The sequence below is a fragment of the Castanea sativa genome, chromosome 2, assembly GCF_040712315.1.
Source record: "Castanea sativa cultivar Marrone di Chiusa Pesio chromosome 2, ASM4071231v1".
Classification (NCBI taxonomy): domain Eukaryota; kingdom Viridiplantae; phylum Streptophyta; class Magnoliopsida; order Fagales; family Fagaceae; genus Castanea; species Castanea sativa.
In genome coordinates this window covers 2,346,174-2,370,141 of record NC_134014.1, presented here as the reverse complement: position 1 = coordinate 2,370,141, position 23,968 = coordinate 2,346,174, and the positions used below count along the sequence as shown (strand labels likewise).

General features: G+C 34.3%; 3 protein-coding genes across 3 annotated transcripts; 1 reads left to right on the top strand and 2 right to left on the bottom strand.

Annotated features, from left to right (window-relative positions):
* Positions 1–1,907: 1,907 nt before the first annotated feature.
* Positions 1,908–12,046, bottom strand: LOC142623827 (SART-1 family protein DOT2-like). The gene is made up of 14 exons (XM_075797290.1): positions 11,849–12,046; positions 11,688–11,758; positions 10,549–11,269; positions 10,003–10,141; positions 9,855–9,909; positions 9,372–9,485; positions 9,182–9,278; positions 9,025–9,091; positions 8,825–8,884; positions 7,898–8,513; positions 7,149–7,546; positions 4,332–4,552; positions 3,254–3,338; positions 1,908–2,431 (listed from the first exon to the last, which is right to left on the bottom strand). The coding sequence occupies exons 3-14, from the start codon at positions 11,262–11,264 to the stop codon at positions 2,360–2,362; spliced, it is 2,640 nt and encodes an 879-aa protein (XP_075653405.1). The 5' UTR covers positions 11,265–11,269; positions 11,688–11,758; positions 11,849–12,046; the 3' UTR covers positions 1,908–2,359.
* A 2,567-nt stretch (positions 12,047–14,613) lies between these two features.
* Positions 14,614–19,216, bottom strand: LOC142623999 (uncharacterized). Its single transcript, XM_075797490.1, has 3 exons — positions 19,082–19,216; positions 15,169–15,354; positions 14,614–15,002 (listed from the first exon to the last, which is right to left on the bottom strand). The coding sequence occupies exons 2-3, from the start codon at positions 15,337–15,339 to the stop codon at positions 14,931–14,933; spliced, it is 243 nt and encodes an 80-aa protein (XP_075653605.1). The 5' UTR covers positions 15,340–15,354; positions 19,082–19,216; the 3' UTR covers positions 14,614–14,930.
* A 614-nt stretch (positions 19,217–19,830) lies between these two features.
* LOC142623142 (prefoldin subunit 2) lies at positions 19,831–23,819 on the top strand. The gene is made up of 2 exons (XM_075796546.1): positions 19,831–19,985; positions 23,236–23,819. The coding sequence occupies exon 2, from the start codon at positions 23,242–23,244 to the stop codon at positions 23,686–23,688; it is 447 nt and encodes a 148-aa protein (XP_075652661.1). The 5' UTR covers positions 19,831–19,985; positions 23,236–23,241; the 3' UTR covers positions 23,689–23,819.
* The last annotated feature ends 149 nt before the right edge of the window (positions 23,820–23,968 follow it).

Genomic DNA, 23,968 nt, shown 5'->3' with positions numbered 1-23,968 from the left:
TCATCTCATAGAAATCTAAACTACTACTTGTCTCTACCATATTTCTCATCACATAAAAGTGTTAGTTTTCTTGTTGATGCATGGTGAGTCCATTCTTGGCAAATTGCAATGTCTTAGATGGAGAATCCTTGATTAGGAAAGGCCCCAAGGTCTTTGTTCATTTGTGGATCAAAGTCTCATTAGTGGTCTCTCATTTGTGGATCAAAGTCTCATTAGTGGTCTCCATGTGAACAAAACTCCTTCATTGTTAGGTTCCTATGGTCATGTAAAAATGCGTTAGTTCTAATTGGAGGAAAAGATAAACCTTATCATAGTTTGATGGTCAATCATATAAATAAACTTCATAATCTACAATAGCTAATGAGTTGATAGATTGAAGCTTTTTACCAATAAAAACTTTGGAACCTAAAGGCTAGAAAATAAAATGGATCGAAAGGAAGACTTCGTATTATGAAGATTACTGACATTCTATATAATGATGTAGATGTCATTGCTCCTTTTGCTACCAATGAATTTCTTAGTCATTGCTATGCTACCAACGGTTGGTGTTTTTTTCCTCGATCATTCATAGGTTACCAAATTATGTGAAAACAACACAACTAACCTATTAGGCTATTACTAACCAATAAAAAGTTTTTTATATTCAAATTAAAATTCTTCTTTGTCAATTACATTAACGCAATCATATTTTTATTAAACAATGTTGGAAATAAGTTTAAAAAAAAAAAACTATAAATAAACACAATTTAAATGAAATGTTAGGTTTTGTAATGGTTTAAAATTGCTAGTGTTTATAGTTGCCATATATTCATCGAGTAAAAGGCAATTATCGTCATGATCACAAGCTTTTTTATTTATTATTATTTTTTTTATTGCAGTCATGATCATATTCTTAAAACAACTTCGTAAAATAAAACTAACAAACACATTGACTTGAAATACCAAATTATTAGATGAATTTGTAATTGATTTTATAGTCATGACAAGTAAATTCAAAATGAAAATTAAGTTACCAACCACCATGTAAGCTAAATAAGATATAAAAACATAGAAAATAACATCAAAATGAACAGAGTTTTTTTGAGTAAACAGATTGTTAATAACTATATTATAAAAACTTAATTATAAAATAAGAACTATAAAAAAGGTTAGATGGTAACTATGACTATTTAAGTACATATAGAGCAGTTATCACCCAAATAAATAAATAAGCAGTGTGTATTTATATATATATACTATTAAATAAGTTAATGAAATAAAAATTAAATTAACGAAAATCACATTTTAAAAATTCTTATTTTTAAGTAATTTTAGTGGACCAAAAGGAACGAATGAACCGACATAGACAAAATTGGACCAAAATGGACCAAATTGGACAGAAGTGGACCGAAAGGACCGAATGGGACTGAAGTGAACCAAATGGAAGGAACACACTGAAGTGGACCGAACTAGACCAGAATCGATCAAAGTAGACCATATTGAATCAAGTGTAGTGAAATGGACTGAAGTGGCGCTAAATGGACAGATTGAGACCAAAGTGGACTGAAATGGAGCAAATGAATGAATGTGAACCAATTAGACCAAATGCTATGCTTTAACTTTTAGATATTATATAGATGATTTTATCTTTCTTTCTTTCTTTTTTGTGTTTTTTGATAAATAAATTAGTACTTCACGTTGGTACACAAGTATAAGTGCATAACTTATATTTTACCATGACATAATACTTTTGCTCAATAAAAGGATATATATATAAAGTCGATTTTTTGCAATACAACCAAGTGGTTGTACCCATAGGATGTCGGGCTGAATTGAAAGCCAAGCTCAAATTGAGCAACTGTATCTCGGTCTGGCTTTACAATGGAAAGCATCTCTTAACAGAAGCAAGCATGCACACAAGTATCAGCGGGGCAAATATTACATCAATCTATGCGGATTCTGTTAAAGAATCGGGGTTCAGTCCAACGACTTAATTAACAAAATGCAGTTTTCATATTTGACTTGAGCTGTTGATGGTAAAATCCAGTTAATTCAGCATGTTAGTTCACAGAGATAGAGAGAGGGGGGATGAAACACTGCTCAAGCAAAGTGATGTGTAGTATTAATAATGAGCAAAATTTCGGTAAGCCATAGCTCTTTTCTGTAAGAAAAAAAAAATAATAGTCACCTAACAGAAATGCCAACCAACTCTACTCTATTCTCCTTCCATGGCCATAACAGATGTCGGCCAGCTATTCGCCTAACACACTCCAATGCCGCATTTATAGTGGCAGGAAACCAACTCATTAATGTCATCTGATGGCACCCTCTTTAGAGCAAGAACACTAGCTCAGCTTCTATATTCCACCCAAAATTAACTTCAAGGTTTAGGCTTCTTTGGTGCTGAATTTGCTGGCTCAGTTTTACGCTTTATCCCCAAGAAATGCTCAACCTAAAAGATGAACAGAAAATACACCTTCGTAATCAGGGCACGCAATGCGGACAGAGTGAATAAAATTAAATGATACATAAACCTTAAATGGAATGCTATTGAGCAGATCATGTGATTCTTAACCTTGTCAGGATCGATATTAAAAAACTAAGGATTTTTATCCTCAAGAAAAAGACATAAAATAAAAAAATTTCCCTCCTTTTTTTAATTGGTTGTAATACAATGGCAGCTGGTAGGTCTTAAACCCCAACTTCATTTACCACGTTGCTCTTACATGGGAAGAAGGCGCCATTTGGGCAAGAGCTCATTAGCAGTAATTTTTTTGTTGTACATTAGGCATCTCTTGAAAGATTTTTTATTTATTTTTATTTTAATCTTATTTTATAATTTTTTTGATGGCGTGGAACCTCACCAAGGCAAGGCCGTTTAAACCCACCCCCAAGGAAGTTAATCACGGATACACAACCCACCCACCAAAACCATGTATAAGGTAATCTAGGGGAACCCCTAGTGGGGATCAAACCCAAAATGTCTAGGCCTGCAACTCATCTCAAGCCTCCAACCACTAGGCTGCACCTCGACAGATACCTTATTTTTATTTTTTAATGAAGCAAGTCCTGTGAAATCCTTCACTAAAGAAAACTGCAACCACCACCGCTAAAACTGTACTAACATATGAAATTTAGAAGGCCTGATATATTTCAAGATAGTTCCTCAGATCATATCCATAAGACTAAAAAAGAAAAGTTCAACATTCTACACGTGCACATGCATATAACATACACAATGATAATATCACAAAAAGTTTAGTGTGTTACTGACCTTTCTATCACCAAGCATTGGCGTCAAGCCCCCCGGAAAGTCCTTCTCGACAGTAGCAAATCCACTTCTATGATCACTAGTTTGCCTGGTAATAAAATACATACAAAAAGAAAAGTGTAAATAAACTGAGTAAACAGATGTTAAGAATAAAAATGCCATTTAGAGCATACAACTAGAGACTAATCATGATTCACTAATTCAAAGCTTTGATTAAGAAGTAAGCCTTCCTAGGAGGGATGCAAAACACAAGATGTGTTTATCTTTGAAAATAACAAAATTCTAGATATCCAAAACTTAATCTGATGATGATCCTTTAAGCAGGTATTGACTCCAATTTGATACAAACCAACATGGGTTCTACAACCCAATTGATAAAATCCCCTTTAATCTAGATAGTCTTTAATAACAATATGATTCAACAAATGATTAGAACCTAACCATCAAGCTCCCCAACTGACTCAACAAGAAATTAAGATTCTTTGCCATGACACCAAAACTGTAAAGACATAATCATCAGACAATAAATGCTTGCACCACTACCAGCACTCACATAGAAAGGGGAATAAATGTAAGACACCATATGCAATATCTGAACGTCCAAAGAAGCTATGCAATGCTCTAACTAATCATTTAACCTCCTACAATGATATTTATTGAGGATTAAAGTTTTGTATGCATATTATTTCCACACATATTTTAAGGTGTCCAAGTGTATCTAACCCTACAAGAGGTTGGTTTAGTGGTTCTTAAAGCCTCATGATATCCATGAGATTCTGAGTTTGAAACCTCTTGCTAGCATCTTGGAGCCACCCTTAAGGAATTTCTCTTCGTAATAACCTAGTGTGTGTGGGACGGGGGGATTGCACACACCCAAGGGAATGGTCAGATACTCAAAAAGGTTTGGATACCCTCATTTGCCAAAAAAAAATAGTGGCATGATGTATCATGCCAGTCCATCTCTTATCTACCCCAATCACACAGGGAATATGCTTCTCATCTACCTTTTCCTCATAAAAAAATTCGGCAATAATTGGTCAGAATTATAAGTAGACATATGATACAGATGGATGATGCATACCCTGGTTTAACATGACCACTAAGGACAAGATAGGGCGTCTTTAACTGCATTTGAGCTTCCTTCATCTTCTCCACAGCCTTTGATGGTGTATCTGAATTCTCCATGCGCTTCAACTTCAATTCTTCATGATATTGCTTCATGCGTTTTTCTAGCTTCATTTTGCCAGGACCCTTCCCATGAAACTTATGCGAAATCATACGAAAGGCTTCCTTTGGAGTCATCTGGTAAAAACATGGACATAAGTCAACAATGCACACTAACACTAAAAAGGAAAATACAAAATAAGCTATAACATAATCTTTTTTTTTTTCCTAAGAAGCTACAGAATTCAATTATGAACCAAAGATGCTCTCATCTTGTTTGTGAAAGAAGAAGACCATTAAACTACTTTGAGTTTCAAAGTCTTCAGCTAACAACAAAAAAAAAAAAAAACAGCCAATTCTTAGTCCCCAAATTTTAAGGTCAGCTATGGATCCTCACCAGAGTGGTTAGGGCCAGCCACATGTATTCGTTCCTACCAGTCTATTCTATCCACTGTCATGTTCTCTATTACTTCAAACTAATAATACTCATTAAACCCGCCGCTCCTCCTCCAAAGTGGAATATCCAAACTATTCTATCCAATTTGAAGATAGATCATAAACTACAAACCTTGTTTTTGAGATATCTGTTTCAGTGGTCTCAGTGCTTGGGCAATAGTGATAGGCAATCACTTGTTCTGTACCATTCTTTAAAAGAGTTTTGTGTATACACCTTGTGTCCATAATATCTCTCTTTTTTTTCAATAAAGGTATTATTTAGTATTAAAAAAAAAATCCAAGATGGATCATGAGAAATTGTCTTAAAATGTCACTTAAATTTTTTAAAAAAAAGTGCCTTGAGATGCAGAGAAGGTATGGCCAATTATAGAAGTGGGAGGCAGGGAATGAAAATACCATTGAAAGTATAGTTTGACTTCATGGATGGACAACTTTTTAAAAAAATCAACCACCAAATTGAATCCATATTGTCATAACACAGGTCCATAGGAATCTTTGCCCTATACTATAAACTAGGATTAAAAGAAAAAAGTTGGCTCATATTGTGATTTTCATAAAGATCTGAGTAAGTTCTTCTGCAACACTGGACTAGCACACAGACAACACAGCAGGTTATGACATGGTCATGCAGAAACAGTCTCTAATTTTAAATTTCCTTGAGGTTGTCAATTTTTTTAACTCTTATAGGAGAAGAAGTCACTGCATATCACACCACATCTATCCTGATAATCTAACCCATGTCTATCTCCTCTTTACATAAGAACAGGAGCAGTAGCAAATAGCTTTCATGACATCACCTGTCTTCAATCGTGACTCCAATTCAATATACAACACAATAAATAGTTTCAATGTAGTTTCAATACATTTAAAATGGTATTACTTTTTTTATGGCCTTATTATTTTTTTTTTTTTGTAATTAATTTTTCGCCCCAAGGGGATGGGGAATGGGAATTTCAAACTGGTGATATCTGCTTCATGACATTTTGTTTTTTGAATAAATAAGTCCACTTCATAATGTGTGGTCCCCATCTAATTGTTTTATTTATTTATTTATTTTTTATATAGGTATAGTCCCCATCTAATAGTGCAACCCTCTTGGAGTACTCTTTTTATTAGCATTAAATGCATGCACCCTTCACAACCATTATATGAAACCGTAGTGGCATGAAGTGGAATGGTGTAAAAAAATAACCTATGTTGTACCCAGTTAGTTTTGTCTCAATTCCACTCATGGATGTGTTTTGTACCAATTAAAGTGGCGGGAAGGAAGAAGAGAGAGAGAGATGATTCAATTCCATGAGATGAAAAATCAGGCCTTAACATATGTAATGTAGCCCACATGATGTGAGATTTATACAATAATCTTTCAAACAGCCGAGTAGATTATAACACAATTTTAAAGAACCACAATCCCAACTGGTTTCACTCAAAAAACTACACCTCACGCCATATGTAAATTGTCTCTCTATATAAGCATAAGCATCATCCACCCAAATGGTCAAATAACATAACAGTATATACCCTTAGAAGGTTAGAACACCACCTAGAATCACATTTTAGTTGGACAACAGCAGTAAGAAAGAGTAACAATAAATAATTAGAGAAAGCATCAAATAATACTATTGCATTGGTGTTGTTACTGTTGTATGTATGTCTAAATCAAGTGGAGAGAAAACAGATCATCTACTTCTTCACTGTGACATAGCCAGAGAATCGGGGACATTGATGTTTGCTCTATCCAAGGTTTTATGGGTTAAACCTAAAACAGTTGTTCATTGTCAGCATGTTAGAACAGACAATTTGGAGGACCTGGTAGTGGTGAAATTTGGAAAGTAGTTCCCTTTTTTGTATCAAATGGTATATTTGGAGAGAGGAATGTGAAGAATTTTGAGGGGTGTGGATTTCCCTTGATGAAGTTGAAGTTTCTATTTTTTAGGTTCTCACTAAAATTGAACATCATATGCAAATTACTTTTCCATCTCAAATTTGTGGGAGACGTTAGCTTTTGTTTTGGGGTGTTTCTCTAGTATACTTTCTGTGTACTAGGCTTGTGCCCTTAATTGCGCTTTCCTTTTCTGATAATTTCCCTCATTAACCAGCAGAATATGATATCCCACAAGCAGATGTCCTGTTAAACCATTAAATAGAGAATGTAACTCAACCATAATGCTATTGTTTATGTAACTGACATCAGTATCTGTGTGTGTGGGAAGGAGAGGCCATTTGTGCTAAAGAAAAAAAAATAAGAAATGATTGGCTGGTTAAGTGAAGCACTTACAATTCGCCCAAATTCATCTGTCCGCTCAATGCGAATCTCCTTTTTAAAATCAACCAGAGCGGATGAACGAGGCTCCTTTGGTTCATCATCATCTACAATACCCACAAGTTTGCTCTTCTTCTTGTCCATGTTTCTGCCACCCCACTCAATGCTTTCTTTAAGTGTTCCACGATCTTTAAGCAGCTTCAGCACACCTGATAACCCTTTCCCAACTGCAACTTCATGGATAGCTTCATCTGGAACTATCTCCTCCTTGTCCTCATCAGCAGGGTGCTCATCTTTACTATCATCTTTAACTTCAGTCCATCCACCAGCCTCAACTTTTACTTCTTCATCGGAAGCTCTTGGCTCTTCATCTTCTTGCATAAAAACATCTTCATTTTCAGGCTTACGGGCTTCTGAAAGAGCACAAAAGTACAAGTTATTTCTATTTTTATAAAACCATTGGAGGAATTGAAAACTTGTAGCAAACTAAGACATGAAATTGTATTTTAATGGGGTACAAATGAAAGCTCAAGGAAATCAATAGGCACAAGATCAGGACAACTTCCAAAGAAAAATGGTCATAATTAAACTTGAATTTGACCAGATAAAAAGATGGATATCAACTGACCACAAGATATTGAATGGCCAGAAATAGTAAAGCAGTCAAAAATATTAAATATGAAGAAATCTCAATTCAAGCAGGGCACAGCCAGCTCAAATTTCATTCTATGCAAACACATGAATGAACGTTAAAAGGAAAATACCTTCATCAAGCTGGAGACCCCAGACAAACTCCTCCATCTCTGTAAAGACAACCTTGTTTTCTTGCGACTCTCCAGTTGTGGGGTTTAGATCTTCTGCAGTTTGACTGCTGGCAGTAGTGGCAAGACGTGCAATTGCTTGAGGACCAGATGTTGCCTCCTCCTCTTGCTTTTTAAGAGCCAATTTCCTTGCTCTTTCTAAAGATTTATAAAGATCATCATCTTCATCTACAAAAACAGGATTCTCATCTTCCTCTAATGTAACAGGAAGAGTTTGTTCCATCCGCAGTGATTTTGATGCCTCATCAGCTTTAGCATAGGCTGACTGGTATGCATTTTTTCTCAATTCAGCCTCTGCTCTTTCTTGCTCCTCTTTCATGGCTTGCCTCCTTGCATCATTCCGAGAGCCAAGATCCCCAACTCCCAAGCCTGAAGAGAGAGCTTCTGCTTCAAGCGCATCCAAATCCAACTTCTCTTTCTTCCGCAAGGATTTCTTTTTCTTGGGCTTTTTAAATTTAAGCATTTCTTCTTGAGTATAGTAATCTGATGTGATCTTCCCAATTGCAGTGAGATCTTCAAAGTGAATGTTATTGGAAGCACCCTCTAACCTTTTACGAAGCTGGCAATAAAGGGGAAAAATGTTCATAAGTTAGGGGGAAAAAAACTAGTTGAGTAATTAAAATGCATTCAAACACCAACAGAAGCAAAAATTCATTTCAAATGGGAAAATCCTATCCCTACAAATTCAGTACAATAAAAAAAGAGCAGAAAGTAGAAAGAATGGGACTACAACTTGAATAAATAGGAAGTCACAACAAACAATAATTAGAAGAATGAAATGACTACGCACACAGTTCCTCATCCTCAAACACAACCATTCTTCTCCTACATTTTCCGGGTTTTTTTTTTATTTTTTGGAGAAAGAATTACCTCTTGGAGTTTTTTCTTTGCTTCGCCAGAGAAACGTCCTCTTTCATCTAGAGCTAACCCCTGGAAAGAAGAATAAATTAAGTGAAAAATTTCATGACCAATCCCCATGCACAACATTTCTTGTTATAATTGAAAAAGGAAAAGAAATTTCTCAGACTAATATTTAAAAAAAGAGTGATGGGAAAAACCAAAAATCAAACCTCATCTGCAGTGGGGTCATCATACTGTGGCAACATTTTCTTCTCTGCACTGGGATCATCATTAAACCTAAAACATCAGAATGCATAACATATGTCAATCATTTTTTTTCATATAATTATGGGTATAATTAACAAATTATATAAGTTTCCATCTTACTTATCCTCATAGATCCCCGTTTTCTTCTTTGCAGCCTTGTAAGCCTCATCTCGCTGCTTTTGTTCTCCAAGTTCAACATTCTCAAGCATATCAATCTCTGTCACACCAGACCAAAAACCTCTATTATATAAATGTGTCGACTCATCTTAAAAGGCCCTGACAAACAAAAAGTATCACCAAAATAGTTTACCTTCATTGATGTCACCATCTGCAAGTATATTCTGATCTTTTAGCGTTAAAACAACTGCCCCACCTTCCACTACTTTGTCAATGCCATGAAGAACTTTAACTCCTGCCAGATTATCTATAAAGTATTCAAAATAGAAACAATATCAGTATTGATCAGTGATGTAGGAACACATCAAACAAAACCACTGGCTTACAGATCAGGTTCTAGAAGAACACACTAGTGGGCCATAAATCATAAACTGGTGCAAACTCATAAGAATAATTAACTACATTCACACACACACACAAATTTAGTTCTATTATGGAGCTTGGATGTCATTAGGAAATTTCATGACTACTCAATAGAACTTGATGAGTATGGTATTTGAATCAGTCCAATCTATGCACTCAAAATCTAATAAAATGCAGAATGGACTGATTCAAAATCATGTCACAACATGAATTCGATTTTACAAGACAAATCATATGGAGTAAGAACCCTTACGTGCAGTACCATGGCTTTCTTCCTCATCTTCACTGTCTCCTTGACCAACATTGTCCTGAGAAAATTCACACTGATATTAATAAAAGATCCTACATAAAATCAATCATTTTGAGAAAAATAATAAAAAGAAACACAATTAAAACACAACCTGTTCCGCAAAAATCTTTGAGCGTCGCAATGCTTTCTCCTTTTCAGCATTCCTTTTCTCCTCGAGCTTACGACTCCGACTAACCCATGACAAAACTTCAGAAACACCTTCAGATTTGTTCAATCTTTCTTCTCTTTTCCTGAACAAAAAGGTTAAAAAGAGGTGTAAAGAAACATATTCACATTACATCAAACATGTTTTGGAAAAATGGCTTTTTAAAGTTCTGGAAGAATTGTCACACCGCCAACATAGAATGCAAAAAAAACCTAGAAGAGATAAATACGATGTAAATCACTCTACCAAATAATCACCATTCAGCTAAACTAATTTAGACACAAAATCCAAGGGAATGCTGGAAAAGAAAGTAACTTAAATAATAACCAATACAGTGCTAAGTACAAAGCAGCTACTGGCAAAACACAAGCAAAACCAAGATAGTAGGAAAGTATGGTCAACATGGTTTCAAGAACTTAATGTTTCAAATACTAGTTATTGATTTGATATATCAAAATGCAACAAAGAAGGCATACAAAAAGATTTCCTTACTTCAATATTCGCTCCTCAAGCTCTGATGCCGACAAGTGCGCTCCACCTAATGACCCCTCAGTATTTTCTTCAGTCTCAGCATGATGGGATAACCTCCCTTGCTTGGAAGCATCCCTATCCCTATTATCTTCATGGTCCAGCTTAGATTTGCTTCCTTCAAGATCCTTATATTTATCTCTCTCCTTTTCCCTTTCCTTTTCCTTTGGCCTATCCCTTTCCTTTTCTCTTTCTTTATCTCTATCCCTATCCCGGTTCTTCTCCTTTATCCTCTCCTTGTCTCGTCCTCGATCACTATCCTTCTCTGCATCTCTCTCCCTCTCCCTCTCGCGGTCTTTCCCTCGATCTTTTCTATCTTTATCCCTATCACGCTCTTTCTCTCTATATTTTTCCCTATCATATTCTTTGTCCCTCACCTTACTATCTTTGCTCCTATCCTTCTCTCGCTCATCTCTATCGTCTTTCCTCCTATCCCTACTGCTTTCTTTCTCTCTTTCCTTCACAACATCATCGCTACTTCTCTTTGATCGTTCTCGGTCTTTACTCCTATGTTCCTTATCTTCCCCTCCTCGACTACTCTTCTTCCTATCCTTGCTTCGGTGCTTGCTCGATTTATCAGTCCCATCCTGTTCTAAATCATCATAATGTTCTCGAATTGGAGACTCATCATCCCTCTCTTCGCGGTGTTCATACTTCGAATCAGACCATTCCATGTCCATTACAACTTCAAAAACAAAAACAACAAAAATAAAAGCAGAATCAGAATCAGAATAAATACAAATAATTCAACATTTCTAGGCATTGCCAATAGTACATAAATTTTTTAAGCTCAAATTAGGTTTTTGACTGAAAATCAAACATATTGTGAGCAATTAATTACAAAAATTAAACCGAATATGGATTCGAAAACTAAATAATTAGCTTCGTTTATTTATTCAAATACTTTGTTTAGTTCTAAACAAGAAAAACACGATACTCTTCAAAATAACGCTTATATATCTACTCATATAAATTTTCTTGGGAACCAAACGGAAAATAAAGCAATAATCGATATTGTGTCGAATTTATTGCAATCAGAAATTTAGAACCCTAAGGTAAAAAAAATAATAAAAAAAACCACACTGTGAGAGAGAGAATTGTACCTGTTTAGTACTGTTGACGAATCAATTGATGCTGTTTCGACACAAAGAGATGAGAGATCCACCGAATGAGCCTAAAAAGTAGTGTAAAGAATAATTAGAGGTATATAGAAGTAAAAAGTAAGTTCACAAACTAAAATTCTCGGAAAATTACATGAGCTTACCCTCTGTTTGGGAGCCGAGAAAATTGTATAAGCAAAACTTTCTGGTATCGACGACGTTGTGTAAAAGCAGCAATACAAGAAAAGAAAAGGAAAAGCTCTTCTTCTAGTTTCGACTCGCGGGACAAGGATGATTATTGATTACTCAAAATTCATTTTTTTTTATAAAATGTCTATATTACAATTTGTACCCGAAAGTTTGGAGTTTTTTTCGTCTTGGTCCATTAAACGATTGAGTTTTTTTTTTTAATTATTTTTGTTTTAAATTTTGTTTTCAATATGTGATCATTCCATCCATGAGGTGTCGTTTTGTTGGTACTTAACAACTAGATCAATTACAAAGATGGATAGAATGATCATTTTGAAAACATAATCAAACTTAGTGAGCCAAATGAAAATTTCCAAATTTAAAGGATCAAATTTTTTTAAAGGGTTAAGGATAATTTAGTTTATTTAAAATAAAGACAATATGATAATTAGTCAAAATAAAATAAAAATTACTTTTTTTTTTTAGAAACAATAAAAATTACTTTAAGTTGTATAATAATAAAACATAACAAAACAAAAAAAATTAAGTAAAGGGTAAATTAGACCAACCTCTCTTAAGATTTATTGAAAAAAGTTTTGATGTAGATAAATATGATAGGCCGTGATATGATTTAGAACTAAAATGGGATGTGAGTTGCTTAAAATAAACTGTTAAGTTAAGTGATTAGGCATTTTAGATAAAAAGAAAACACAAAATTCTTAAAAAAGAAAAAAAAAAAAAGCTCACAAGATTTATTTTCAATCATATACAAACATGAGTACAAAATAAATACTATTTGGTACTTATAGTCTTATACTAGTTATTTGGTCTTGGTAGCCTTCTAAATGGTTAACAAGTGTCTAAATCCCATTGGCCAGTGCTAAATAGTAATCTAACTAATTAATTAATCACAAGAGGATTGTTGGCATTAGTTTTAACAAGTGTCTAAATCCCATTGGCTAGTGCTAAATCGTAATCTAACTAATTAATTAATCACAAGAGGATTGTTGGCATTGAACTAATAGATTGCTGCTGAAATTGAGTTGCTAACTTTGTTAAATATAGCTACTAGTTTTTACGATAAACTACAAGTGTATGCAACTACTTGAAATGTCTTACATTAGACTCCCTTTCGAGATTTCTTTCTATACATGGGATAGATAAGTCTATGTCTGATTTTCTTAACTATAGAAAAAATAAAACATCGTGCTCTTAAGATATATATAGTGATTATAGTCTCCCAAGGTTTGTACAATAATCATTTAAAAAAAATATGGAATATGTTGTTAAGAAGGTAATAATATAAGAGGAAATAATTTTAGGGTCTGTTTGGATACTGCTTATACGTTGAAAACTGAAAACTTATTGCTGAAAACACTATAGCAAAATAATTTTTAAAGGTGTAAATAGTGATGTGAAACCCAAAAATGCATTAATATGCACATTTTTGGTTGGATTGTGAACAATGTTGTGAGACCCAACCAAAAATGCAAACTTTGTATAATTTGGGCTGAAATCCAAACGCACACTTATTTGACATATTTACAAACACCTCAATGAGAATTGTCATTTATACTAACATTTCGGGAGATTGCCATTTCAATAAAGTGATAAAACCTCAAGGGAGCTTAGGTACCTTAAACAAATAACGAAGCTTCTATTAAATTTCTTAAAACTTTTTATCATCTACTTTTAATTAGAGTAATAATTTAATTTGAAAAAAAAATGGTAATAGTATTTTACTTAAAAATAAACTATGTTACTAATTTTGAGGTTATATTATATATATTTAGTCCTCAACATTTGTCTCATGTTTCAAAATGGACCTTATATTTTAAAATATTTAATTAGCCTCATACTATTATATTGTTTCAAAAGGTCGTTGCTATTAACTGATATATGGAAATGGATCACATGAGAAATGGAAATCATTTAACTCAAAATATTTGCTAACATGGAACCTATGTGTCAATTTACATGGATTAAAAAATAAATAAAAATTATGTTCTATGTTTTCTAGCCAAACTCAACAAATCAGGGGGAGCTGAAATAGAAAGGCTAAGTTAGTAAGTTAGTGATACAATGAGGGGCAAAATTTGCCAAATAGTATGTTTTTAGAAAAATTTTAGGAAAGCAGTACATGAAAGAAGTTATTAGTTAGTTAGACTGTTTTTGAAAGTCGAGTTTGGCAAACTCTAGTTTGGGCTGGAAGTCGAGTTTGTCAAACTCGACTTCCAAGCAAGATGCATCAATATTGCTTGGAAGTCGAGTTTGTCAAACTTGACTTCCAGTCTAAACTCGAGTTTGCCAAACTTGACTTCTAAAAACAATCTAACTAATTAAATAACTTCAAACATATGCTATTCACCCAATTTTTTTCTAAACAAGTACTATTAAGCAAATTTTACCCAATAATAGGTGACACAGGTTGAGAAGTTTGTAAATTTTAGACTTCTTCCCCATTGGGCTAACCTTTTAGGCTTCGAAATCTCCAGGGTGTTTCAAGTCAGTTTAGCAAAGATCACCAAAATATATGTAAAAACAAAAACCATCACATAAATAACTAAATTTTTAGCTTGTTGATCAATTTATCTTCCATTACTTTGATAGAAAGGTTTCAATTCCCCTTCATACTTTCAAAAAGAAAGCCATGGAACTAAGAATTGGTAGGGGCAACTGAAATACAAAAAGAGGAAAAATAAAGTCTACTTGGCGGGGGTAACTGATGCATGGACAAATGTGAGCAGATAAAAATAAAATAGGTCATCACTTATCAATAACATGTCGAAGCTTTGAGTAACATGGAAAAGAAATAACTCTGATGCCCTTCTTGTCTAATTTCATTCTACCGAATGTAGAGTTGCTGTAAAATTCTTCACTGCAACAAGAATTAATATAAACTACAATAGATGTTTTCATAGGATGCATTAAATTCAAATTGGGAAATGATTTCTAAACTTTTTTCTGATCCAACCAAATTAGTTCCCATGCTAAAGCTCTGCAACTGAACTTGAAGGATGAGACATTAATAAAACATTCTTTCTCTATAAGCCCAAACTACTTTCTTCCTCTACTAAGCCTCTGCAGGTGGTAATTAATGCTTCCCCAAGACTTTCTTTTATTGGTTGCCTGTAACAAAGGCATTCAAAAGTTTTAGAGATATATACTGCCTTGGACAGTCCAGAAGAAAATAATCAAAATATCAAAAAACATTGGGATGAAAAATTAGGAGTAAAAAGCCCTGTAAAAAGATAGGAGAAGAATATGTTGCAATAAATCAGAAAAGTCATATCACCTGAGAGTCCATACAGACACTCAAAAGTTCCTTCTGCCGGACGCACTTATCATTACTGTTGTTGTTGACAGCCAAGCAGTTGAGAAATGCAATCATTTCCTTCATGCAAGGTTTGTGAAGAGAGCTAAATTTCTTTGGGTTAATATAAAGCGAACCAGCTTTCCGACCCATTATCCTATATTTAAACTGCACATGCCCAACAAGACAGAGTAGACTCAACAACTTGGAAAAAACAAGGACACTTAAAAGAGTTCCAATATTCAAGAAAATAATAAGAATAAAGAGAACACGTCACAAACAATGCAAGACTTGTTGACATTTCAAAGTACATATATACCAGATATATTTCCATTTAAGGAACAAAGAGCATGCACTGATTTTAGTTAAGTCAGACATGCACCATTCACCCTTGTTTTTATAGGAAGAGGAGGTGCCATATGAGCTAAAACTCGTTGACAAGGAGCATGCACCATTCTGTTGATTGCAAGATAAATCCACTAAAGAATACCAGAGAATCTGAAAAGTTTTAGATTGGAGATTGCACTCTAGCATGAAAAGCAAGTTGCTTGCACTTCAATTACTAACCCAAGAAACATCTTTCAGGTTTACAGCAAAGCCTTGTTTCAAGAATTTCCATTAATCAGATTCTAGACCCATATTTTACTCCTATAGAACTCATATTTAAATCCAAAATTTCTCAAATTTTTTTTAGTTGAATTCAACACAATTATATTGGAGTTCTTTTCTCTTTTGGATAAGTTACATAAGTATTAAGCCATTATATTAGGATGATGTCAATGTTGCTAAACTACTTGAATTTAACTGTTAATGTGACTAAAATACAATGCCCACCTTGCCTGTCATTGTCCCTCCTAAACCTCAACCTCACCAGCATCACCCCTTTCTAGTTGCCAGCCTCTCTTCTTGTTATCCATTAGATCTGATGAAGATTGACTCCATCTTCATTAGATCTTGCAGAGATTGGGTAGGATTGCTGGCCTTGACTTTGATCTCTACCCAAATTGATGGAATCGCCTAATCTGGTCAGACGGTTGGTAAGTAGATTTGCGTTGGTAGGCAATGGGTTTCTTTCTTCCCTAATCAACATGGTTGAGTGACAGGCTAGCCATCATACTGCAGTTAACTTGAGATCACCCTTGCCTTTGCCAAATTGCATACCTATCACCTCATTTCATGATTCTCTTTCCCCTTTCCCTTCCTCTCCTATGAGATTCAGGTTGCATATGGGTTTCTTTAAGGAGGTGAGGAGGATGAATCGATTTAACTTGGGAGAGTAGCTTTTTTTTTTTTTTTGATAAGTAAAGGAAATTTGATTCAAGAACTTAATAACGAGTCACCCGAGTATACAGGAAGTATACAGCCGGGGACCAACATAATCAATTACATAAACTACAAGCACCCATCAAATCATAGATCAAAGAAATAGAATGACTTCCTATGATAGACATCCAGTCCGATAGAGTTTTAAAGAAGAAAAGTTTTAGACCAGCTATAGTTCTTTGGAAGACAAATGGTATGGTCATTTTACCCTAATGCACACAATTGACTGGGAACCATACCTCATAAAGCAGAGGTCGGTAGTTCGAATCTCCCCTTCCCCCTCCCCATGAGGCCAAAACATTATTTATTTATTTTTATTAAAAAAATTGCCCTAATGAATTCCAGAAAGAGAACTTTCATAAAATTGTCTTTGATATCGTTAAAAAACCCAAAGTTATTGCTGATTATTGGAAAGTATTAACATTAAATCCTTGGCTGGGATTCAGCATATTTATAAAGTTATGGTCAACCTTAAGAGGACCATGTCTGATTATCTCACCCAGAAACAAATTCACTTTCAGTAATATCTTGAGACTTAGAGGCATTGATTTCGTTGGTTGCTGCATAATGTGTCATTACTGTGGTAAAACAGTGGATCATTTGTTGTTACATTGTGGGAAGACTTATCGGTTGTGGTGTTTTGTCTTTAGGATTTTTGGGATCTCATGGGTTCCCTCTTGTACGGTGCAAGATTTTCTTTTTAGTTGGTGGAATTGGTTGGGGAAGCATTCATCTTACATTTGGAACCTAGTTCCACTGTGTTTGATGTGGTGTATTTGGAGGGAACGCAATCGGCAGACGTTTGAGGATTTGGATAAATCTAAGGACCAACTGCTTGCTCTCTTTTCTGGTTCCCTATTTGATTGGGCTAGGGCTTGGGGACTCACATCTAGTGACTCTTTTCCTTTTTTCCTTAGCTCTCTTTTTCTTTGTAGTTAATGTTTTTTTGTCTTTGTTTTTTCTTCTTTCTTTGTTTGTTCTCTTTTCTTTTTCAATGAAGTTATTTACTTATCAAAAAAATAAAAAAGAGTGCAATATCCACTCTAATACTTTTCAGATTGTCTGACATCTGGTGCTCAATCTGTATGTGTATGTGTATGTGTAATTTGACTTTTACAATTGCCTGGCATCAAACGCTCTATGTTAGACTCACTAACAGTATACCAGTTCGCTTTATTAATCAGTGCTAGCAACATCATAATAGGTTGACAAGCCACTTCTCTAAGCCTAAGTCATTCAATAATATTACAATGTCAAATGGAAACAACCACTAACCTTAAGAAAACAGAAAAATCACAAGGAAATAATCACTAACATAAATATAACAGAAATATCATTAACATAAATATAACAGAAATATCACATGGAAGACAAACAATCACTGGCATAAAGACAACAGAAATCACATGAAAACATTGTCTGAAAAAAGAAACAGCAAATTTTAATGTAATATATACTCCACAACCAAGCCCTAACAATCAGCTCAAAATATGATACAATGTACCACCAAGTGACAAGATAAATGTGATAGGTACACTTGTAAATATCACTTCCGAAAAATCTAGACAGTAGACACCAGTAAATATCATAGATATGATTCACATAGACATAAAGAAAACAAGCACCAACAGTAAAAACTAAACATAAATCGAAGCCCCATATTCATAGCCAACCCCTGAATCAACCAACCCACCTCCGAACTACAAAAATCGGGTTACCCTAGACTCTAAAAAATGGCCAGTTTGTTTGGTAAGCAAGCTGATATTTATGTGGATATTAGGCCAACTTATCCAATCTACATGTTCTCGATGCTTGCTGCTGTCACCCCTCACCAATCTTTAGCTTGGGATGTTGGCACCAGCAATGGTCAAGCTGCTATTGGTGTTAGTCCCCCTTTTTTCCCCTCTCTCTCTCACATACATCATTTTTAGTTGGATCAATCTTAGCCAGTTTCAATTGACCAAAAAAAAAGCAAATTCTAATGTGGGTGCATATTTAGCTTTCTTCAAGCATTTGATAATTCCCTTGGACTGTGTATAGTCCCTCATCTAAGAGTTGCACAAAAACATTGATTAGAAGTTTTGAATCTTGGATTTCACAGAATCTCTCATGATTCCTTGAGAACCACTAGAACTTACACAATTTCGAGTAGTCGTGTGACCCGTGTTAGGTCGATAATTCCTATAAAAAATTAAACCCGACTCTATATGGAATTCAAAACCCAAACAGATTATTAATTTGTTGAGAACTTGTTTTAAGAGAGGTCAATTTCAATAAGCGTACTTCATGATCCGCAAAGATGAATAACACGGGCATGTTCAAAAATAGAGCTAAGAGTCATATAGAACCACAACATTACATATATATATATATATATATGCATTTCATCATTTCTGAGTATTTTATAAGAATTGAAAAACCCAATAATCTAGGTGCAATATTTTTCTAAGGTAAGAAGCATGAATACACTTTGGGGTCTCAATTGTTACATGTATTTTAAAAAAAAGAGGTTCAAATAGAGAGAAATCGGTGAACACAGTAAGCAATAACACTAGATGGTATAAGAGCTTACCGCCGGTGCCGCCGCCGCCGGTGATGGGTGCGCAGAGAGAGAGAGAGAGAGAGAGAGAGAGAGAGAGAGAACCGTGTAGCGACGCTAGGTAGATGTCACTGTGAGACTAGAGCTACTCAGATCAGATGTGTGAACTAAAGTTTTGTCGCACAAGCGAGTCACGTGTCTAATTTTTAATCGGATAAAATACATAATAAGTCAGTTGTCTAATTTTAGATTTATTCATTTCAGTACTCTAACTTTCAAGTTTATTCAATTAAAATTTTTTTATCAACCCTTATCATATGCTGTGGTTAATTTTTTAATTTTATAAATTTATATATACTTTTTTAATTAAAAAAATTTAATTAATGATTAAAAATTATTTTTTTTCAAAAGATTTTAACAAAAATTAACGAAAATGACTTAATTAAATAAATCTGAAATTTAGAAGACTAAAATGAACGAACGTAAAGTTAAATGACTAAAATGAAATCTAAAGAAAGTTAGAGGGTCTGTTTTACATTTTAGCCTTTTTAATTTTGAAACTCGCAGAAGAGACTAAATTGTAATTTTTTTTTTGACAAGGACTAAAAAATTAACAAAAATGACTTAATTGAATAAATCTAAAATTTAGAAAACTGAAATGGACGAACGTAAAGTTAAATGACTAAAATGAAATCTAAAGAAAGTTAGAGACTCTGTTTCACATTTTAGCCTTTTTAATTTTGAAACTCGCAGAAGAGACTAAATTGTAATGTTTTTTTTTGACAAGGACTAAATTGCAATTTAGTCATTTGTTTTTCCTTTTCTTTAACCTCGTTCGTCCCCTTCCCTCTAAACACAACACAGCGTCAATTTGTCAAATACATAGTACTCAGTTTAGCTAAGCCATCACCACTTTGCTCCTCATCTAATCGACCTGGTACCTTTTCTCTGTCTCTCTATTTCTTGTTGTTGTTGTTGTTTTATTTTTGTGCCTCTTATATATGCATTCTTAAACTGGAGGTCCAGGGCTTTGTTTGGTGTATGAGAAATCTGAATAAGAATGATAACGTTGTTTTGGTTTTTCCTATGATTTTTTTCTGTCTCATTTGAACCAAAGTAATTGGTGTTTTTAGGGTGTTATAGTGTTTGATCTGAATAATGGGGATTTCTGAGATATCTTGGTCTTGGGTTTTCATTCTTTGTTTGTGCTAGGTTATATTAATTTGAATAAGTAGTTTTGTTTTTGGTTAGGGATTTTATGTATAGAATAATTTAATGAATCTACTAATGTTCAAATATTGTTATATCAGTTATTGAATTGAAACTCAGATTTTTTAACAAAGCTTTGTTATTTAGGTCCAAAAAAAAAAAAAAAAAAAGTAAAAAGAAGTGCTAGTTATTATAGCTACATAATTATTAGCGCTTTACACAATGAACTTCAAATATTATTCAACTGTAATTTTAAAGAGTTTCAAGGCTTATTTGGTTTGGTCATGACTCAGTTTTCATAACTTAATACTCATAATTCAAACTCAAAACCCATAAATTATAACCCAAACCTCACTTTATCTCAAAAACTCCAAAATTCTTGTTTGGTCACATAACTCACCTTTTGCCACCATAACTCATATTTCAGATATTGAAAACACCAAAATTCTATTTTTAGTTTCCATCATCCATCACTCAAATTTTTGAGTTTTGAGTGATGGAAACATCACCCAAAAACCAAGCCAAACAAGATTTTTTAGTGGGACCCATGCGTTTTGGAAACTCACTAATGAAAACTGAGTGATATCACTCAAAATCATGGTGATCCAAACATGCCCTCAACTTTGCTCTTTATACCAATATGATTTAGGTCTGTGGAATAATGGGTTACTCTAAAAGACCCCAAGGGGTAGCAGAATCTGCTTGGGACCTTGCATCATTAAACATTGGGGTTACTAGTTCGATTCTCCCCTTACCCCTCCCCTTAGGCCTAAAGCTCACTAATTTTTGATAAATTCGATAGTTACAATGAGGAGGGGGTGTTTGAATGATGTCTTTGTTAGACACCCCAAAAGGTGCCAGTTGAACTATAAGGCTCTTGTTGGGCCAAAAACTCACTTCTTAAAAAAAATATTAAAGATTGGCTGATTTTGGATTACTACCAAAACGATGGAAGGGTTATATAATCACAAAAAGTAGTGAGTTATTAGGTTATATGAATATGGATTTATGTATCAATTGCTTTAGAGTTGGTTTTGCTAGCTACTGTCTCATGGCTTCAGGTCTCACTGTCTGAAATGAAGCTGGTCATGAACTTGTAAATGCAAGTCAACTCAGATTTTCTGATTTTTGACTCTGGAATTTAATTCTGCTTTTTGTATTTCATACGAAAAATTTCACTGTTGGGATTGAATTGAATGCCGGCATATACTTTCTTGTTTTTCCTATAAAAAAAAAAGTATTTCATAATGCTATTGGATTTAATCAAAATCCAAAAGCAACTATAAAATGTGTTGGCAATTTAAAAATTCTGAGATGCCAATCATGTATGAATTTAACAAGGATTGGTATAGGCTATTGTTAAAGGAAAAATGAAATTACTGTGTTGAAGCTGCATCTTCAAAACCTTTTTATTTTTAAATTTTGATGACTGTCAGATTACTCTGTTGCAAATCCAATTTTCGTTGAGAGTAGTTTTGTTGCTTGAGTAATGTAGTGAATTTGTATGCTTTTAATAACTATGTAATTGTTTCATTCTTGTCTCTTGATCTTTTAAGCATGTTGTGGGTCTTGTTGCTTAATTTTGGTTAAAATTTGATTCTTTTCTTTCATAGGGTTTAGTGGCAATAGCTTGGGTTTGGGATTTTAAATGTTATTTGAATAGGATATTATATATTTGAGAAGTGATTAGCAAGGTTTTCTGTCCCAAAATTAAAGGAGAAAAGTTTGGAGACATTTTGTTGGTTATCTTATTACAAAGTGCAAGTTATCCAGTGATTGATAATGTTTTTAAGCGTATTGTTAGATTCAAACAATGAAGTTCATGTAGTTGGAATCCATGGAAGCTTCAAGTCGTTTAAAACCATGTTTCTTGTGCAAATAAAATATTTAAATTCATGTTTAGGCCCTAACAATTAAAAGAACTAGGGGCATTGAGTTGTTTAACTGATTTTTCTCAAGGTTGTATTTTGTCTTCTTCATTGATTTTGCCCACCATGCTTTGTTTTGCTTGTTTTCATTCTTTGGTCCAAAGAAATCTAGTTTTTTGCTGTAATGCTGATGGGCATACAATAATATTAGGCTCCTTGAATTAAATGTTTTACCATAGGAATATTACCTGGTACGTGAGTCACTTTTCTATAAGGAAAAGCAATGCCATAATAAATGTATCAAGTTCTATATGGTGGTTTTCAGTTTGTAGATTACTACGGATTTTTTTTTTTTGCTTTGATATAAACTGAAACTGTATTTTCTTTCATAAACATCCGCCCAAGTCTTGAATTTATGACCTCACTCTCCACCCTCTTCTTGTGGGAGAAGAAATTTTCATGAGCTAGTGCTCATTGGCATAAAACTAAAAACTGGATTGATGAATTAAGTTCATTAAAATTAGGTTTTTAAGGGGAAAACAGAAAGGGAAAACATTGTCTTTCCAATGAACTATAGCTTAAATGCCACTTCCTCTTCCCATAGTAATGGGATGGAGGCTGAGATTGTGGGCACTTGTGTGTGTAACTCACTGGAAAAAAATAATAATAAATAAATAAAAAAAATCTCTTGGATATTTTGGATTTATGGATTTATCTAAAGTGGACAAATCCTGCAACTGCTAAAGCTAATATTAAGCATCTACCAACCACAGGGCTTATTTCTTCAGGCTAAAACTTTGTAACCTCCTGATGAATTACCTGAGTTGCCATATGGGATTGAAGTCCCTTCACTAAGAAATTTATCCCTGATTGTGGATATTGTAATGGATCAGAATTTTCTATCAGAATACATATCCTAGTTACTATCATATTTCCTTCTTCTTTTTTTTGTTTTGGGGCCGGGGGGTGGGGAGCGGTTCTATCCCATCCCCTACAATAATGGTTTAATTGGCGGGGATACCTGTGCTTATATGGAATGTTCCTTCTATCCTATATACTTATCCTCTTTATTTATTTCTTTTTAAAAGTCCCTTCCCCTTTCATTTGTAGAGAATCATGGCCAGCAGAGCTGAAGATGAACAAAGGGAACCAATAAATGAACAAGCAGTTGCAAATAAGTATGCTTCTATGAGGACTGAACTAAACCAAATTTACTCAAAAATCACTGAACTAGAGATGGAAGTGGGTGAGCACTCATTGGTCATTAATGCTATCCAGCCACTTGACCCATCAAGACGGTGCTTCCGGATGATTGGAGGTGTTCTGGTGGAGAGAACCATCCAAGAAGTCCTACCTGCTGTCCAGCGCAATAAAGAGGGGCTTGAGGAGGTTATTGCTAGGCTCAATGAGGCTTTGGAAAAGAAGAAAAAGGAAATTTCTGACTTTGAGGCTAAATACAAAATTAGGATAAGAAAGCCTGATGGTGAGACCAAGGATGATGCTGGCCGGAAGGAAGGTTCTGCTCAGGGAGTTCTCGTTGGCCCTGCTGGTGGAAGCGAATGATAGGTCTTGTATCTTTTGCCCCTTCATATTTCATATTGTTATGTAAAATTTCTTTAGTTTTGAGCTAGGTGTTGGAGACTTTGGTGTTTGGTTGATCAGGAGGATAGTAGACTGTTAAGATTATTGCTGAATGTTTGTGTTTGTTACTTGTGTGTGAAGAGGAGGGCTTTTGGTGTTTTACTCATGCAAATGAGGCCAAGGTAAAATTTTGAGCATGAGAACAGGTGTCTTCTATTATATTTGACTGCTAGACTTAAAAAATCTAGGTCTGTATTTAGGA

What these genes read in the sequence shown, in the direction of transcription:
- LOC142623999 (XM_075797490.1), bottom strand. Translation starts at nt 15,339, where the DNA reads ATGGGTCGGAAAGCTGGTTCGCTTTATATTAACCCAAAGAAATTTAGC. An exon ending in GTGTCTGTATGGACTCTCAG is followed by an intron (nt 15,003 to 15,168) that starts GTGATATGACTT and finishes CCTTTGTTACAG; the next exon opens with GCAACCAATAAAAGAAAGTC.
- LOC142623827 (XM_075797290.1), bottom strand. Translation starts at nt 11,264, where the DNA reads ATGGACATGGAATGGTCTGATTCGAAGTATGAACACCGCGAAGAGAGG. An exon ending in CAGATGAATTTGGGCGAATT is followed by an intron (nt 4,553 to 7,148) that starts GTAAGTGCTTCA and finishes TGTTTTTACCAG; the next exon opens with ATGACTCCAAAGGAAGCCTT. An exon ending in CAATGCTTGGTGATAGAAAG is followed by an intron (nt 2,432 to 3,253) that starts GTCAGTAACACA and finishes TTCATCTTTTAG; the next exon opens with GTTGAGCATTTCTTGGGGAT.
- LOC142623142 (XM_075796546.1), top strand. Translation starts at nt 23,242, where the DNA reads ATGGCCAGCAGAGCTGAAGATGAACAAAGGGAACCAATAAATGAACAA.